Here is a 19854-nt window from a genome sequence, read left to right as displayed (position 1 = left end):
CAGCTTCAAAAGCTTCTACCGTGGGGAGAAAATTAAAGCTTACATATGATTTACAAGTATTTTTTTTAATGGAGTGTGAACTACTAGAATAAATGAACAAAACTTTGATATTAAAGCTTACTACTGAGCAGCCATTGTTTTTTTTTTTCTGCAACTGACAGCAAAAAAAATACTAAAATCAATATTGGCATTGGTTTGGACCACTTATGCGCTGAATACAATCAATTAGAGAATGTGGAAGGATTTTTATTTAAAGAGAGGCAATGCAAAACGAAAGAAACCACACAGATACATAGTTCATTCAAAGGTAGTGGTGGGAGGGGATCATAGCAGTAAATCAAAGTGTTATTGAATAGCAAGTGATTGTAACATAGGACTATGGCAAAAACAACAGCTACAGAAACCTTAAGATACCTTTTATTATGTTTACCTATGCATTGCTTGCACTGGCTGCCAATTCATTTCCAGGCCCAATTCAAAGTGCTGGTTTTGACCAATAAAAACTTAAATGGCTCAAGATTGCAATACCTCAAAAACTGCCTCTTTTCATATGAACCTACGGGGACCCCAATACCATCATCTGAGGCCCTTCTCTGTGTACCTCTTCAAGAGGTCCAGGGGATGGCAACACAAGAACGAGCCCTTTCTGCAATAGCTCCCCATTTGTGGAATGCCTTCCCCAGGGAGCTTCAGCTGGCACCTTCATTATACACCTTTAAGGCGCCATATGAAAGTGCTTCTTTTTAACCAGGCCTTTGGCTGCTTGACATCCAATGCCCTTTTAAATGTGTTGTGAGGGGCTGGGGGGCGGTATTGGTTTTTGTTCTTGCTTTTATTATGTTTCTTCGTCTTGTCTTTTTATATTGTGAACCGCCCTGAAGTCTACAGATGAAGGGCAGTATACAAATTTATTAATATAACAATAGGTGGAGCAGGTGTCTTATTTTCTAGTAGAAACTCCTAGTAAGATCACATCCGGTACACTTATGTTCTGCTTCAATTTCCTTCCTTCTAAAAGGGAGCAAGCGCCACTCCTTAATTTGCATTTGTATGTTTACAGGGTGTAGAGAAGATCCAGGGTTCACAGGGTGTGTATGCAAAGATATTAGAATGTCTATATAGAATCTGGGTGGGGCTATTTGACCACAGATTTCGCAGTAAACTTGTTGGCAAAGTAAACCCAGCTGATCTCTTGCAGAAAGCAACAGTACTTGTTTCACTCACTATGCTCATGTGCTAAATTTGGCTAATTTGTGGGATGGGGGAAGATGAGCAATATACATCCCTTTATTGTGCAGTACTTTTCATTGGTCAACTTCTTGTTATGATCTGAACATAAGAACACAGGAAGAGCCTTTCTAATCCAGTGTTCTGTTCCCGCAGTGGCCAACTGCAAGCAGGACCTGAACACCAGAGCTGATTTTTTCATTTGCATATTTTTACGTTACTTCTCATCTTGCAGTTGCAGTTATGTGTAACATGACATTGTCATATAATTAGGCTTTGGAACTTCCTGAGTACCAAAACATCAATTGAAGTCTTGGGGAAGTTATCATGGGGTCACTTCTCCCATTAGATGTTTTAGGAAGTGCAGGCACCCAGGGAGGCTGCAGGGTGCTGGAGAAATGTCTACCGGGGGTGGGGGCACACACAGACCGTCCCTGGCGTCCTCACAATGGTGAGGCAAGATCAAAACCACACATTGACAACAGCAACAATAATAATCCCCAAGTGCCCTAAGAATGAGACAGAAAAATGGAAGCCTTTCATATGACAAACTGGATGACAGATTTTGGAACAGCACTAATGATAACCACCTTTAAGAATGGAGTCAAGAGTTCAGTCAGCCCTGTACACTTTATTTGGGATTTTTTCCACCTGTCTTGTTTGCTAATGCAGATGTGCTTGCCAGCATGATGATAACTATTGGGAGTGGAATTCATATCCACCCTTGCTGATTTAGTCTTCCCTCATAATTCAGGCTAATGGCTTCAGGATGATCCAGGATTAATTGCTACACATGTGACCTCAAGAACACTTTGCACCAACTTCACCTGGCAAGACCACTGTGTTCTCTGGTTGGCAGGTCTATATGGGACATGCAATCATGCTTTCAGTCACATTTAGGCAGTGGAGGCTGCTGTTAGGGAAAATGGGGGACGGCCCCACAAATCTCAGTCTGTCCCCATCAGCTTGCCTTCTTATTTACAACCAGTTCAAGGAGTGGTGGCCACCTGTCAGCAGCCTTTGTAAAACACATCAGTGAGGAGGATGGAGACAAAAGTAGAATTAGTTCTGCGCGGATCCTTCTTCCAGGAAGCATGAAGAAGACATTGAGAGGAAGGAAACAAAATGCTGCAGGGGGCCTGCTAAGCTCCACCCCCACTGGCAACCCGAGCTTGTTAACCCTTTCATGCATGCAAGTGTGAGTCAATAACTATATTACAAATTGATTTGCATGATCAGCAATTATTTTGCAAGTGTATATTGCTACCACTCAAAAAAAGAAAGAAAAGAACATTGGCCAAGTCACAGGTATGCACTAATATGTTAGGTATGTATTTGGAGGTGTGTAAACTTAGAATAGAATTGTAGAGTTGGAAGGGACCCCATCTCTTGCCAGAAGACCTTCCTCAAGGAAGCAGAGTTCATGTTCAAATACTTCCCGATGACACCCAGTGGTTTACTTTCAGTATTTTTATCTTCCTGGGCCACAACCTTCAACAGGAAGGAATGATGTCCCAAGGCCCTTCAGCATCCTGCCCAGTCTCATAAAGGTAAAGGGACCCCTGACCATTAGGTCCAGTCATGTCCGACTCTGGGGTTGCGGCACTCATCTTGCTTTATTGGCCGAGGGAGCCAGCGTACAGCTTCCAGGTCATGTGGCCAGCATGACAAAGCCGCTTCTGGCGAACAAGAGCAGCACACGGAAACGGCGTTTACCTTCCTGCCGGAGCAGTACCTATTTATCTACTTGCACTTTGACATGCTTTCGAATTGCTAGATTGGCAGGAGCAGGGACTGAGCAATGGGAGCTCACCCCATCGCGGGGATTCGAACCGCCAACCTTCTGATCAGCAAACCCTAGGCTCTGTGGTTTAACCCACAGCACCACCTGCATTCTCATAGTCACTTGCTATATGTTGATTGTGTCTGGCAGTGTTGTTTATACCCACATGAATAAAAAGGAAAGGTTTGTGGTAAGTGGGCTTTATAAAACATGGCAACTTCTCTGTCACATCATGAATCTTTGCACCTGGAAGACGGCACACCTCCTGGGCCACCCTGTTACGACTGCCCACTGCTGCTTCTGTCCCCCTCAGTAGGGAGTCACCTACCACCACCAGATGTCTCTTCCTTCTGGCAGCAATTGTTCCGTACACAATACCTTGCAAACCACCTCAGAGTGTTCTCAGGTCTGCAACTGCTGTTCTTGCTCCTGTGGTCCAGAATCAGAAAATAGATTGCTGGCAGGGTAGGAGTTTGGGGCCTCTAACCTGGAACTACTTCTTCCAATCCCTGCATTCAGGCCAACATAATGAGCTTATCGGGATATTATTAAGATAAGTTACAAATTGTACAGAACAATTGCTGCCAGTCTTATGGCTTGAGAACTTCCTTTTTCAAACTGCAATTCTCTTTTTTTCTGAGATCATTTCCTTGGTAGGCAGCAAGCAGGTTATCAGAATACTCATTCACTGTCAGTAGCCTTGGATCTGAAGGGCTTAGGTCAAAAATGGAAAACTATTTGTCCATCTCCTCTCATCTCTTCCTCCTGTGGGGGGTGGCAGGAATCATTCTGTGCACTGTATCTTCCACAGCCACCTCGGTGTGTCTTGAGGTTGACAACTGCTGTGCTAGCTCCTCTAGCCCAGAAATGGTGTCCAAGGTATCCCTTGCCTGGGATCCATTTTGCAGCTCCAGTGACACAGCAAGGCTCCCGATAGCCCTGCTTCTGTGCATCATGCTCCTCCAAGGGTTTCTCTCCTGCGATGGGTGATCTTCCTCCTCTGTAGAGGCACCTCTCCTGTGTTGCTGTTCCAACACAGTCCATGCTGCTCTATCTAGAAATTCTGCATCTTGCCCAGTACTTCAAAGTGTGGATAGGCTTATCGCCGTAATGAAACACAGAGGAACATAAAATACATTTTAACTCTAACTCTAGGAGTGGTGCCGCAAATTAAGATGAATGCATTCATCTTCCTGAAAGGAAAAGATTGCAGAAATGTTTTCATAACAGCAGCAGTGGGTTCAGAAGATTTTCTACAATACTTGGAGAGGAAGCCAGCAGATGTTAATATCCTGCTCAACTCACAGCAGAGGTACATTTATTATTCCCCCCACTCACCCGCCCCCACCTTAACCATTCAAGCATATTCCTGTGTAATTTTGCCAAATAGTTGCAGTTTACCAAGGGGGGAGAAAATGGGAGATTGAGATTCTTCTAGATTGAGCCTCAGTGAGATATAAACAATATTGATTTTTTAGTGGTGACGAGTAGCTTGTGAGGTGCTATTTTATCCCCTAGGCCATAGCTAAATGATAATGGCTTTTACATGTTGCCAAAGAAGAGCAATTGGAAAGGATCTTTGAAAGGGAGTTGCATTTTAAGTCTCAGACTGAACTGCAGTTAGCGATTACCTGGGAGAATAGCTGGAAATAAGGTGTGTGGTTAAGTGAAAATGCTAATGCTTAGTGAGAGTTAACTGAAGACCTAAGCATCTGTTTAGTGTTTACATCAGCACATTTTGAGATGAGCCAATATTAACAAAAAGCCTTCAGGAACTAACATGCATGGAAATTTCTGTACAAAGTCTTTTGCTGGATGGCCTCCTCTCTAGAGAAATCAGACTTCAGAGGCATGGAGATCTGTTCTAGCATGACCTGCCTTTATGATCTAGAAAGTTTAGGGTATGGGTGGAGAACCTGTGGCCCTCTAGATATTTGTTGGCCTAGTACTCCCACCAGCCCCAGCCAGCATGGTCAGTGGCCAGGGATGATCAGAGCTGTAGTCAGACAACATTTAGAGTGCTTCCCCGTTCTCATCTCTGGTTTAGAGAGATACAGCTGCCTGTACCTCAGTTACACAGTCCTTGGTTATTTCCAAACTAAGTTATTGCTATGTGTTTTATGCAGGGCAGCCTTAAAGACAGTATGGAAACTTCAGCTGGTACAAAATGCAGCTGTTCAGATACTGGTGGAGACCCAGTGGTTGGAGCATATAGCATTATTGCTGGAACAGCTGCATTTGTTGCCTATTTGTGCTGATAATGCCCTTTAAAGTTCTAAACTTTCTGGGACCGGGCTATTTGAAGTACCACCTCTACCCATATGAACCTGTGCAGGCCTTAAGGTCAGCCTCAGAACCCCTGCTTGTGGGCCTGTAGCAATCTAATAGATTGATGGGTATGAGAGATGGGGCCCTTTTGGTAGTGACTCCAAAGAGTTAAGAGATTGAGGTTCTGACTACATTACACAGCAAGTGAAAGAAAAGACAGCAGACACCAGTGCTGTAGCCAACACAGCACTATATGAAGAAAGAGGAAAGGATGAAAGAGATAGGAAAATGGTGGACAGAAAACTATGGGTGTGAAATTAATCCAAAGGATAGAAGTTAAGGTAACTAGCGAGACAGGCTGGGTTTCAGGAGCTTCACTCATCAGAATGAGTTCTTAAAAAGGAGAACAGTGAGACAAACATCATAAAGTTTGCAATCTAGGCAATTTATCCTTAACTCAGCTTGAGGGACTATCTGGAGATAAAAAAGGATTTTAACGTAATAAAACCAAGATACATTTTATGATCCTGTCAGGAAAAGGATGCAACTGAGCTCTACTTAACAACTGTCAAATGTAGTACAAGAACCTCAAGAGAGTCTCCAAGATTTCTTAATTAGAGAGCTGGACCTGAGGAAAAAAATCCTGTTTACCTCGAGCCTAATGTATGATCCCACCAGACAAAACATTCTGCTCCATTCCATCCTTAAAGGACTACAGAGTTAATATTTGGCTTATGTTACAGCCTTATATAAAAGGACAACTGATATTGTACTTGAAAAAAGGAAACATAGTTGTCAGTGATGAAATAGACACAGCAGAAATAGGAAAATAGAATGTGTTGTAACAGGAAAAAACTGCAGCAGCGGCTCCCTGCTCAAGTTCTGGCTGCAACATCTTCACCATGGAAAAGTATAGCCCTCTGCTGAATGAGATAAGGGAACTAAAAGCCAGCTCTGAAGAGATTAAAGATATAAAAGCTGAAATTAATTTCCCAAATAAATTTTTTCAGAGTACCAACCTACCTGCCAACAGTAGAAAAGGGAAGGGGCACCGATAAATACAACACCAAGCATATTTTTTAGGTGTTTCCAATAAGCAATAAACAGCTAGCACCAAAACAGGGACCATCTAGAACTACAAATCAAAAGAATGTGCCATATCTTAACTCTGATTATTCTGACAGTCTCATGTGCCCTAGATGATGAGCAAACAGATCACTTATATTATTTCATTGGATCTAAAGCATTTAGATACTGATTTGTCCTTAGCATCTCTATGTGGTAAACATAAAAAACCAAGCAGGGAAAACAATAAAAATAAAATAAAACCAAACACTACCTTTAAGTTATCATGCCCACCTACCAGAGGCAGGATGTTTTGTGGATAGGACCCTTGGTTCTGATGCACAGGAATTTCCCTTTCCTGCCACTCCGGTTACAGCCAGTGTGGCTCAGGCTTTGGACAAGCTTGATCCAAATGAAGAAGTGGACCCCAACCCCGGTGAACATGGATGCAGTGATAAAGATGGCCATGGGGCTTTTAAGGCCCTCAGAATGCTGCGGTCGTAACACTAGAGACAAGAACCACAGCCGGCAGTGGACAATCAGCTTGGGACACCCTCATTCTTCTGCTTTTCTTCAACCGTGGTACAAATTAGAGGGCCTTGATATAAAGATCATACATAAATAAATCCAGCTATTGGCATATTACTGGCCAGGATACAGGAGATGGTCTATTCTTTTCCGGGAGAAGAGTGTAAAGTGAAAATAATTAGACATTGTGTTAAGCTTCTGTTAATTTAGCCTATCTTAAGCTTTTTCTTCCGTTAACTTGTGGGGAGAGGCAGGCAGATTCCAGTGCAGTTGACTAAATTTATGTGACTGTTGTACTGTTTAGGCTTCCACTTAACTGGCTCTGAACCAATAAAAGAATGATTTGTATCTCCCTTGACTACAGTATAACCTATACCATTAGGATTTAAATTTCCCACCACTAGAAGTGAGAGTGAGCAGAGGGCCCTGGCTTTTAAGATATGCTAGTATTCCTACCAATGATGGTAATGCTTTTAGGCATTTCAGCACCTTTTCCCCTCTGCAGAGGCAGGAGACCTATTAGGATGGTCCGTCCTCAGGGGCTGATGGATCCAGTGGATTTCCAGGCAGCTCGGGGGGATTTTCTGGCTGATATGACTGGCACTCCTGTCAAAGTCCTGCTCAACAACTGGAACATCCAAATGGCTCAGGTTGTTGACGCAATCACCCTTGAGTCCTGTCTCCTGCTTTGTGGAGCCTGCTTGGATCCCTGGTATATGCCAGAGCTTAGAGCGAGGAAGCAAACTGGGGGTTGCTCTTACGTGAGTAGAGGAAAACTTGGGTCAAATGCAAAGAGAAAGGCATTTGAATATTCCCGAGTTCCCATACTATCAATCATTGTTAGGAAGAGTACCTCTTTGTGGATTAATTTACAGAGATAGCAGCCAAGACCAACCATAACCTTCCTGCCATGCACACCTCAGCATTAGCTTTCCAGGCAGTATGGAGATTTCTGGAGTCAAAGAACCTAGCCATGGAATATTTTAAAACAGCAGCGAGGCAGAGTAGCACAACAAAATGCTTCACAACCAAGGTCTCCTGTAAAATGATCTTGGAGAAGATCCCAAACAGGCCACAGTAGTTCAACTGAATGACACTGAATGGGCACAATGGAGGCAGAGAAGTAATATCAATTTTCTGCCATAGCCACCACCCAATAATCTCTAAAATGTGTTCTCCACTATGTTCAGTTGTGTTTCATCCTATTTTCTTCCATTTGTACTGTATCACTTAGGAAACATTCATACTTGCATTTGTAGTTTAAAAAAGCCTCCTATCATTGCTAGCATCAGCTCAAGTAAAGAGTGCTGGAGAAATTTTCCAGTGTTCTATTCAGAACATGGAAACAGTGATTAGTCCTACAAATCTGCAGATAACGCTCCTTCTTGACAGTATGAACAATAGACTCATTTTAAAGCAGAATGGCTTCTATTAGTCATTCAAAGGAACAAAACCAAGAAGGAGAGTCATGCTGCATGCAAGACAAGAATTTCAAGCTATTTTGTTTTAGATTAGTGATACAGTTCTGTTGGTAGCAGATTTCTGAAATTTTGTTTGCATCAGCAAAAGGCTGAAGGAGACAAATCCCAGTAAGACTCATAGGACAACAATGAAAAAAGTATAATTTTTGAGGGAAAAAATGCAAGAAACAGACAATACTGGGTATAATAAAGGAAACATATTGAATCAAGTCTATGGGTGCTTTGTATGTAAATAGTTAATATGTTTTATATAGGAAATGTGGAACAGAAGCTATTTGGAAAGATAGGAAGTGGTGCAGAACACTATTTGTACCCAAAACTCCCCTTAGTCCCCCAGCCTTTGACAAGACTCAATAGAATAAATTGAAAATGATTATAATTTGAAAACTAGGCCAATTGGTTTTAGTGGTTTTGCTAAGCTGGCAAGTTCATAAAGGGTCTGTCCCAAATTGATGTGCTTCAGGATGCTAAATGCCCAGCTTGGGTTTGTATTATTGTAACTGTTGCATTGAGGAGTTGGAAAAACAAGTAGAAGCATTCCAATGGGATATCATTAGGAACAGTCCAGTTTGTCTGGGGTAGCACCTTTCATCAATGAGATACGGCAGGATAAGAATTCAGGAAATGGCAAGAAACAAAGTTATAAGGAAAGGCTGGAGGAACTTTGTTACACCTTTTAATGTTAGGTTTTTTTTGTTTGTTTTTTTTGCATGTTCTTCTTATGGCTCTTTTGTGGCTGTCAGTGAGTGCACAAATCAAGTTTCTGCTTTCTCTCCAGAAAACAAAAACAGAGAGGTATTTTCAAAAAGTGACAGCACTTTTTGAAAAACAGCAGCAGTGTTGTAGGTGCAGGGGTGGAAAAGAAACCAAAGAAATAAAATGCATACTATATTTGCTAGAACTTGAAGAGCTCACAGAATGCATGAGAAATGATGACAGAACCTGCTAAGGAGACAGTCCGTAGAGACGATTCCCAATGATGCTTTCCTGCAGCAGCAAACACAGGCTGAAGTAGGAAGGCACTCACTCTACATCACTCCCCCAACATTCCCAAAATGTACTCTGCACAGGCAATGGAAGGCAACCAGTTACAGGTAAGTAACCTGGTTTGGTGGTGGTGGTGGGACTTCTGCTTTTCCCCAATCTTAAAACTATAGCATCATTAATTCCATTGCAGACAAAACTGGTTCCCAGTAGACTAGATCTGGTCTCATATGAAGCCTGCTGGAATGTGGACCAAAAGAGAAATAGAATTACTACAAGGGAGATGTTTCTTTGTGGGTGTCCTTTTGCTAGATTGGCATCTGCTTCTGCCTAAAAGGCCACAGACTAGGGATGGATGGGAAAACTATGGCTCTCCAAATGTTGTTGGATGGCAACTTTTTGACCATTGGCCATGCTGGTTTGGGTAGATGGGAATAAAAGTCCAACAACATCTGGAAAGCCACAAGTTCCCCACTCCTATTGTAGAAAAAGAGGTACCATTTGTCAACTAAGACAAATGGAATATTTGCACTGGCATGTGAGGATGTAAACCTGTGACTATGTGCATGCAGTAGCTGGGGGAGACCCTATTACAGAAACCTTTTTAAAGATTCAGAATGTCATAAATATGCTATCAGAATAAGTCAGTAGGAGTACCTACCTATCTATACTGGTGATTGCATTACCTTTCAGAAAATATTACTCAGTATTCAATAACAGTATGTGAAATACCATATTAAAAATTAAGTTAAGACATTTCTTACCTAACAGTTACATTGTGTGAAAGATTTTGGTGCTGATCAGGCATGCCTCATGTGAATCAACAGATGTCTGCAGTAATTTAATGTAAAGATCTGGATGCCATTCAAAAGAGCTCTTTTTAAAATATATACAAAGCCACATTTAAAGCAATGTACAAAAATATTTTAGCATTTAAAAGTGTTTCTTTACAATTCTTACAAAAATGAATGTACAATTTGATTTTGTCTTTAAAGATTACCTATGGAAGCAGTCCCGTGACAAGGAAGCACAAAGCAAAGCGGCGTGGTTTTCCCACTCAAGGCAAAACACTGCACAGTTAAGTCATTTGGCTCTCTGGAAGGGGTGTATTCATCTTCTTCACTGTTTCCTTAGTTTATATAAATAGTTACATGGTCAGGGACTTAATATTTCATCCAAAACACGCAGAGCCGCTTCATAGAGGGTTCTGAAAACGAGAGCAGGGAGCAGCTGTGTAAGTTACACAAATGACTGGCAAATGAAGAGTTTTCCATTAACTAAAACATCTGCTTACTATGACATTTCTGATACTCTTATGCAAAAGTATGGATGTTAGATTAAAATTAATTGCTTCACGGCACTATGAACTGGGTTTTGCACTGATTAGATTTATCTCTCCTAGTCAAGGCCCCATCCTGGTGATCTTCCTATGCAGCAGTATACTCTACGTACAAGGTTTCCTGTACCAAAGAGCTTATTGGGAGAGCACTGAGCTTCAAACAAAGTACACTCTGTCTCATATCCCCATTCCACACTCTTGTGTACACTGGAACAATCAAGAAAGAAACATGCACAAGATGCTAACGGAAACAAGCCATGTTGCCCTTGATGGATGCCTAAGATTTTAGAAATCTGATGCATTCTCACAATGAGAAGGATACTGGTGGTAAAGTACTCAAAGTCTTTATTAGCTAGCTCCAAGTATTAAGAACATTGTTTGTTTATTAACATTGAGAGACGTGGCTAAGAGTATCCATTTGCAAATGGCGTCAGCTGGAATCTTTTAAAGAATTAAGTAACATACTGATCACTGAATCAAAAACCACTGATACATTCTATGTATTTCATTTCATCTTGTATGACCTAATAAATTCAATATACATGAAGTATGGAGAAAAGCAGAAACTTTGCTTTTAACATATAGCTCATGTGTTGTTCAAAAACTAAACAAAAAAAACCCCTTTAGAATTGCAAGAAAAAACTGAAAGGCATTTCTTTCTTTCTTTACATGCTCCGTGTGGGCCTCAAATAACTTATTACTCAACAAGATAGCTCAGTCAGGAGAGCACGAGATTCTGAATCTTAGGGTCATTGGTTCAAGCCCCATATTGTGCAAAACGATTCATGCATTGCAGAGGGCTGGACTAGATGACCCTCGTGGTCCCTTCCAACTTTGCAATTCTATTATGATACATAAGACCAATGAGAATGATAAAATCTAAACTGCTTAAGACCAGAGTGCTTCATATGGTTTTACAGGTGAAACTCAAAAAATTAGAATATCGTGGAAAGGTTCATTTCTTTCAGTAATTCAACTTAAAAGGTGAAACTAATATATGAGATAGACTCATGACATGCAAAGCGAGATACAGTGGTGCCCCGCTAGACGAATGCCTTGCTAGACAAAAAACTCGCTAGACGAAAGGCATTCGCTAGCGGAAGGTTGCCCCGCAAGACGAAATTGTCAACGGGGCTGCCTCGCAAGACGGAAAAAAAAAATCGTCGTGCAAAAACCGCTATTGCATTGGTGCTTCGCTAGACGAAAAAATCGCTAGACGAAGATACTCGCAGAACGAATTATTTTCGTCTAGCGAGGCACCACTGTATGTCAAGCCTTTGTTATAATTGTAATGATTATGGCGTACAGCTGATGAGAACCCCAAATTAACAATTTCAACTTTGGGGTTTTCATCAGCTGTACGCCATAATCATCACAATTATAACAAACAAAGGCTTGACATATCTTGCTTTGCATGTCATGAGTCTATCTCATATATTAAACTCCAGTAGTTAATGAAAACAATTGCTTACATAAATGGACTTTTCTACGATATTCAAAATTTTCAAGTTTCACCTATATATACTATTATTGCAAATGTTCTGATATTTTTAATGAATAGTGGTATATCAATATTTTTGCAAATAAAATTTGACACTAGAAAATAATGCATTACACACCAGCACTAGTATGTATCTTTTCTGCAAAGCAGAACGTAACCGTTCCACCAAACGTTTACCTTTGCATGCTGCTACCATCTTCCTTGATAATCTCGCTGTATGATGTTAACTTCCTCTGAAGGGCAGATGCTATATCCTTTATGTATGATGGCCTATGCTTACCTGCTGAAAAACATGATTATGAAAACTAGTGAGCCTTACTGAGAAACAGAAATAGGTAGAATAGAAAAGGGAACAGAAATATTCCCCTAAGGTGTAAAAGTAAATCCACTAATCATGGCTGCACTAAAAGAATCATTTCAAGCTAGCTATGAATTCAATTGCCTTTTTGAACAGAGGCAATAATTTGTTCTGAAAATCAAATAGCATTTTGTGAAAAAGAAATACTACCAGGTATTTGCATTTATACAGAATCTGAAGTTTTCAGTAAGGGATATATCTTTGCCACCAAAAAGAAACATATTCGGGGGAAATGCTAGCAACTTGGTTTTTTACCCCTTCTCCAATAATTTCTAACATAGAATTTGCCCTTTAACTACCCCCCCCCCCCCCACACACACACACTCAGAGTTAATGCTTTCATTCAACTATCTATGACCTCAAACTCTCTTCTGGTTAGTGAATCACTCAACATTTACAGTTGTTAAACCTCATTCCCCATTTTAACACCTATTCATGCAGTTTGCAGAGATCCCCTTGCAGCATTTTCCAGTCTACTTGTGTTTTCAACATCTCGGATAATTTGACATCATCTGCAAACTTGGTTACTTCCCTGCTCACACAACTCCAAATCGTTTTTAACATGTTAAGTGGCCTTGGTCCCTATACAGATCCTTAGAAGAGTCATACTTATCTCCCTCTCTTAGGAGAACTAGTTTACTTCCAATGCCTGCTTCTTGATCTTTTACTAGCAAGCTTTTACTAACAAGCTTACTCCAAAGTCTTTGATGAGGGGTTGTCAAAAGCAATTTCGGAGTCCAGAAATCGGAATTAAACTTGTGCAACTTTCAATGATTTCTAAGTCTTGTTTTTACTCACCTTTAATTAAAGCAACAATGTACACAGTTGCTGTAATGCTGACAATCCCTTCAATTTCTTCAGACTCAATGGACTCTGTTAACTCATTTAGAAAAGATCTAAGAATGAACGTAATATGCATTAAATATACAAGTAAAGAGGAAAAAAACAAGAGCTTTCAGAGTTCTTAGGTTTATGATCCTGTGCAAAACTCTTAATAACTTCAAGGCACTTTACCAAATCCATTGCTGTCACTTCGCCCTCTCCAGGAACCTCAGAACAGCTACTTCCTTGCTCCACCTTCAGCGCAGTTCCCCCCCCCTCCCTCCTACCTCAAACTTTCCACTTCAGCCTCTAGGCAGACCATAGCCCTAATCCGTTTTCTAGTTAACTCCCTCCATTCCAGTGTATCTGGGTGAGGATGTGGGCAAATAGGACAAAACACCACATCTCCATTCTTAGCATTACAATAATAGAATTCTCCAGTTGGAAGGGGCCATGAGGGTCAACTAGCTCAACCTCCTGCAGTGCAGGGATCTTTTGCCCAATGTGGAGCTTGAACTCTTGACTCTGAGATTAAGAGTCTCATGCTCTACCGACTGAGCTATCCCACTGCTACCAAATGTACAATTCCAGACAATTATCTTAAAATGCACAAGCATTTAGAAACATCAAGTCACCAACCTAGTAGAACTAAATAGTCATATACAGTGGTACCTCTAGTTACGAACTTAATTTTTTCCGGAGGTCCATTCTTAAGTTGAAACTGTTCTTATCTAGAGGCGTGTTTTCGCTAATGGGGCCTCTTGCTGCTGCTGCACCGCCGGCACACGATTTCCGTTCTCATCCTGGGGCAAAGTTCTCAACTCGAGGTAACTCTTCCAGGTTAGCGTAGTTTGTAACCTGGGGTGTTTGTAACTTAAGGTACCACTGTACTTATTTCTGTATTTGACAACATTAATTTAAAAAACACAGTTTTAGATCTTATATTGAACTGTTCAGTTTCCAGAGATCAGGAACTTGTTGCATTTGAAACTACAGTGGTGCCCCGCTAGATGAATGCCTCGCTAGACGAAAAGGTCTATGGGGCTGCCTCGCAAGACGAAAAATTTTCGTCTTTTTTTTCCGTTTTGCGGAGCGCGGCTGTCATTGCCGCTTCGCAAGACGAAAAACCCGCTAGACGAAAATTTTCCCAGAACGAATTATTTTCGTCTAGCGGGGCACCACTGTACCATTTTTGCCACATGCAGTCATTTGAATCTAAAAATCTATCTTTCTTGTAACCATTGCTGCTGAAAACATACTTTGTAATCAGTTTAGCTTGGTGTTGAAATGCACTTGCTTTCTCATGAGAATTATTTCTTAGTAAGAAAAATGTGAGCGTATATTGGGCGGCAGTGGTGGGATGAATATTTTGCCTTTTTCACTTTCAAATGCAGTATGAGAAGCTGAATATGATTGTACTCAAGTTTCCCTCACTCAGATAGGATGAATATATTATTACAACTTTTTAATCTATTCTATACTAAAGTAGCCAAACTATGGTTCAGAAACAATGTGTGGTTCACAGGCAGTTTTATAAATGTTGTTGCATGGTGAGTTGCTTGAAGAAGCAATTCATAAACAAAATAAATAATGGTAGTGGGAAAGATATTTAATTAAATATTGCTGGTGCATAGCAGAGGGACAAATGTGTGGATGGACTCTATGGATGGCAAAATGGTAGACTTTGGCACATGGAAGGATCCATGCTTTGTAGCATTAATTGTAAATCGCTTTGAGAGGTGAGCAATTGAATTTGGTTATTGGTCGGTGGCTGGGCTGCAATTAACAGTGAAGGAAACATCAATATTGGTTAATTGTAAGATAACTGAGCTGCCATTGTAAAGAGGGTGAATGTAATTCCTTGATACATGAAGCAATGTATTTCTAGCAAAGGTGATACAGTCGTACCTCGGAAGCCGAACAGAATCCGTTCCAGAAGTCCGTTCGACTTCCAAAACGTTCAGAAACCAAGGCACGGCTTCCAATTGGCTGCAGGAAGCTCCTGCAGCCAATTGGAAGCCCCATTGGACGTTCAGGTTCCAACGAACGTTTGCAAACTGGAACAATCACTTCCAGGTTTGTGGTGTTCAGGAGCCAAAATGTTCAACTCGCAATGCGTTCGGGATCTAAGGTATGACTATTTTGCAAACAGGGCAGAACATTTACTGTAGTAATTGCACTATTTAGAAAGACACTCTGTGAGGGCCACATGGTACGCCAATATATTGGAATAGCCAAAATAAGATATTTAGCTGAAGGGAGATTGTGGGCACAAGAATTTTTGGCAGCAAATTGGATGTGATCAAGTTGGGTTAGAGATTGTTGTGGAAGGAAAGGTTGCTATTGGACAAAAGACATGAGTTGCTGAATTATACAAAGGATGTTGTCATCTTTACTTCTTATGTTTCCATCTCAGTGGGTTACATCGAAAAGGATTCTCACTCTAACTATACAGTACTTGAGAAACTGAAGCAAAGCAACTTGGAAGAGTCTTTGTTCATCTATTTTGTTGTAGGAAATGCATGGTAGAATAGGCTTCAACTAGATAGCTTAAAGCCCAGGATGGGGTGGGGTGGGAATAACAGTAGCTTGCTTCAAGATAAAGGCATTGACTGGAGAACAGCTTGTCACACTTACTGCCAAGGCAGAGACAACCATGTGGGGGAGGAGAGTTCTAAGCAGGTGGTCTTCTTTCCTCTCTTTGATACAGCTGTCAAACTAAGCTGAGGAACACAGCCCAAATGCCTAGGGTTGGGGCCCACATAGTGGCAATATACAATGCATTTTGATAGGGGCAACTGCATGTATCCCGAGTAGTGATGACCAAATATGTATATTTAAAGTAGAACCCATTTACCTGATTATTATTTTTTTAAATTGTAGGGTGGATGAACATTGCAGGCCTAAAATAGCTGTGTTTGTATTGTTTGAAGAGTGGTAAAACTAGTCTTCAACATACTAGTGCTAAATTAAGGTTCCAGAAAGTATAACTAAATGCATTCAGGCTGCCATTATAAAGTGTAGGTCTGAAGGAGCTCCTACCAATTTGTAAAATAAAGGAAGAAACAAACAAAAAGCCTAGCATAAAAGTTGGCGGATAGACATGGAGATCTGCCAGTGGCTATTAACTGTCTTTGTATCTACAAGGAATTAAAGCTTGGCTCCCGTTCATACTTACTCCATCAGCTCTCTCTTTCTCATGCTCATGTCAAGCACTGCCATCAGCAGCCCACATCGCACTCAAGGGTTCAACTGCATGGTATAGGGGAGGAAGGTACACTTTCTCCTCCGCAATGTGGGCAGAAGTACAAGCAGTGATGCAAGAAGAAATGGAGCTATCTGCTTTGCCGCATACATTTGGGGGGTGGGGATAGAAAGAACTTACCTGACCACATTTGCTGACTTGCTCACTATTGCCATCAAAATGCTTGAAAGTGGGGGGAGGTCTGAAAAAGACTTAGGTGGAGTCAGCTCTTCTGGAGTGGATGCCTAAAGCGGAAGAAACCCAAAGAGAGTCTATTCAGGCAAACTGGAAGTGAATACACAGCATGCAAACCATTAAGAATTTTGATACTTTATGTTTATGTAATATTTAACTGGAACCGGAACAGCCGGAAAAAGAATTACTAGATGTCTAAATTAGGCTTTTAAAAAGGAAAGCTGACAGGCGGAAGGAGCATTCAGCTCCTATTGTCTAGTTACTTGATACCATTATTGAGGCAAAGCATGGAGCCAGCCACTTCTTGCTCAGCCCCTTCCCATGAGTAGTCCTAGAATGTGTACTGGAGATCACACACACACACACACACACACACACACACAGGAACGTGTGCATGCATAATACCACCTAATAACAAAAGGGCAGTTTTTCTAAGGATTAGGAAGCCAATCCATTTTATGAGTGAATGAGAGGTCATGAGAAATGGCTTCAGAAACTGCCATCCCCTTGACAAAAGCAGTACTTGCTACATGACATTTTCTCAAACAGTACATTAGCAATTGTTGTGGCTTTGATAGGGGAATGCACACTAAGCTGTAACAGCTCTGAAAGGTCTGTTGCACCTGCTGGCATTCAGAGCAGTGTGAAGGTTGACAGTGGCTTAAAAGTAAATTTAGGGGTCATAACTAATGGGGAACAGATGGCATAGTGCTTTCTCATTGGGTAGGAATGAGGGGTGTGTCCACTGACCAGCTTGAAGTCTGAACTGGCAGCTACCACTTGAAAATCTCATTCAAAGTACCATTATCAAGTCCTTCAGCTCTGTGTCCTTGACACAGCCCTTACTAAAGTGTGACTCTTCCAAGTACACTTTTGCCGTTCAGTTGAGTGAATTCCACATTTGAATGAACAATGATTGAGGGAAAAAGTATGCATAGGAGTGTGTAATTGTTTAGAGCTTCTCTAGCACTCATCATCAATGCAGCTACATTATTATTATTTGGCTCTTGCGTCCTCACAGATCTTCAACTTAACAACAATGAAGCTGCCTTTTCCTGGGGACTTTAGGATAGGGCCTGGAGAACGGTATGAAATCACATGCCAGCTTGTATGAAGCTCAGATCTGGCCTGTAAGCTGCCCAGATAGGAGACAACTTGGAAGCCATAAAATTCATCAGCAACTCTGAGCTCATCCATGAAAATACTAATACTAATACTCATTTATTATTTCTATGAAAATGAAATGAAAACAAATTGTACAGATTTGAACAGACAGCTGGACTAGATGTGATGTTTCTAGAATCAGCCTTCACTCTACTGGTGTCCCAAGAATTTGCTTAGGTAGTGTCCTTTGTATGCTTGAAAACTGCCTGAACAACCCTCGGCATATTTCCCCAAAGCCTTGGTTATTCATAGGTTCTTGAGACACTGCATCTAATACCAGTAAACATGTCACAGCAGAGCTGAGGCTTGGTATATACCCTGGCTGGGCTCCCTGATAGGGGGCCACACCAAACAAAGGGAATGGTAATTGTCAGGATTTCTTGCACAGAAGAGAGCGAGGTGGCCATTCCTCCCCCCCCCCCTCACCAGTATATGTCTGGCAAGACATTTATTTCAGATAATTTTGAGCTGCTAAAAAAAAATCTAAGTGGTTTACAAAAACACAACACAGAAAATGTAAGTCAGTATAATAAAAACAAATGCAAACAAAAAAACCCCAGTAAATCATTATTCTAAGAAACTAAAGACAGAAATTCAGCAGTTGTTCTCCTCATCCAAGAAGCTGTGATAGCTTTAAGATTTCTGGTGCAGCCTATGTCTCATTTCTTTCTTCTGAGGTGGAAGCACAGAGCAACAGAAGATACAGTTTAAAATGCTTCTTTCATGGTTGTTAGCTGTAACGGACCAACCCTGTGCCTGGGTGTGAGCAGGTGCCCAGCACTCGAAGAGTTAACACCCACTCTAGATGACTGGCAGCACAATCGCAGAGGCGGGTCTTTTCCACCTTTTAAAAGGGGAGAATGGCAGTTGGGGCGGTTGTTGTGGGTTGTGGGTCAGGGAGTGAGGGTGAGAGGGAGAGCGGGTTGGAGGTTAGGAAAGGAAAACGTTTATTCCTGTTTAAAGTTGTATCCAAGCTTATGTACCTAAATGAAGAACATTGTAACCGCAATCTACCTTAACTTCCTTTATATATAAGTTACCTCAATAAACATATTTTTGTTGTTCAACGTTTGTGGACTCGGGCAGTGCGTCAGTACCTCTAGAGGTGTGGTTGAGGGGATAAGCACTAGAGGTTTCCTTGAGGAAAAGGGGACGGGTGGCTTATTTACCTAACACACAGAGGACTGGGCAGGGAAGCCAAAGGTGCCACGCAGTTGCCAGAAAGGAAAGGGCAAGCTGCAGCAGTTTGGGAACCCAGGGCGGGAGAATCCCAAGGTGGCAGGAGTTTCACTTTAAGAACGTGGAGAACTGAGGTACCCCTAGGACATCTCTCATAATATCATTTTGGGGATTCATTTTAGTCGTCGGTGAACCCTAGGGAGAGACACAGTAAGGGGAAACGTTTTACAGTTGTGAGGGCTCTTGGTGGGACACTGAAAGGGCCCGTCACATTAGCAAAGAAGCAGGAGGGAAGATACTGGTCCCCATGTCTCACCTTACAAAAGGTCACTGATAGCATCAAAGTAATAATAGGGACCAAGCATTACTTTAGCCTTTCAGTTTTGCAGAACATTCTACATTTTGCTCACTGTAATTCTGTGAGACGGATTACTGCCATGAGAACCTTCAGGCTGAATTTCAATTCCAATAATAAGGATAGTGAGACATGAAGCATTTCTAATAACCTCGAGGCCAAAATCTTTGACATGTAGACCAGTGGTGGTTCCTCACTTACAGCAGACAGCGGCTGCAACTCTGGAAAGTATTCCACACCACTCTCTCCTTTTCTTCCCATCACTGCTGCTGCCACCTTTATACTTCTTGTTTTAGGTATTGGTCAAGGTGAGCAGAGCCACTCAGAACTCACATTTTCAGTTCAGGTAGAATCAGTGCTT

General features: G+C 41.5%; 1 protein-coding gene across 3 annotated transcripts in view; it reads right to left on the bottom strand.

The window, feature by feature from the left end:
• Positions 1-10196: 10196 nt before the first annotated feature.
• The window catches only part of NCAPG2 (non-SMC condensin II complex subunit G2), a 57847-nt gene continuing 48189 nt past the window's right edge, over positions 10197-19854 (bottom strand). The window contains exons 22-25 of one of the 3 annotated variants that reach the window (XM_033165120.1): positions 16742-16845; positions 13333-13430; positions 12354-12456; positions 10197-10543 (exon numbers count right to left, since the gene is read on the bottom strand). In XM_033165120.1, the coding sequence (XP_033021011.1) occupies positions 10492-10543; positions 12354-12456; positions 13333-13430; positions 16742-16845 (357 nt within the window). In that variant the 3' untranslated portion in view covers positions 10197-10491. Of the gene's footprint in view, positions 10544-12349; positions 12460-13332; positions 13431-16741; positions 16846-19854 lie in introns of those variants that run through there. The other 2 variants (XM_033165119.1, XM_033165121.1) reach the window with 2 other exon arrangements.

Source organism: Lacerta agilis, chromosome 12 (assembly GCF_009819535.1).
Source record: "Lacerta agilis isolate rLacAgi1 chromosome 12, rLacAgi1.pri, whole genome shotgun sequence".
Lineage (NCBI taxonomy): Eukaryota > Metazoa > Chordata > Lepidosauria > Squamata > Lacertidae > Lacerta > Lacerta agilis.
The sequence above is the reverse complement of the archived record's forward strand: the minus strand, read 5'-3'. Positions and strand labels throughout refer to the sequence as shown.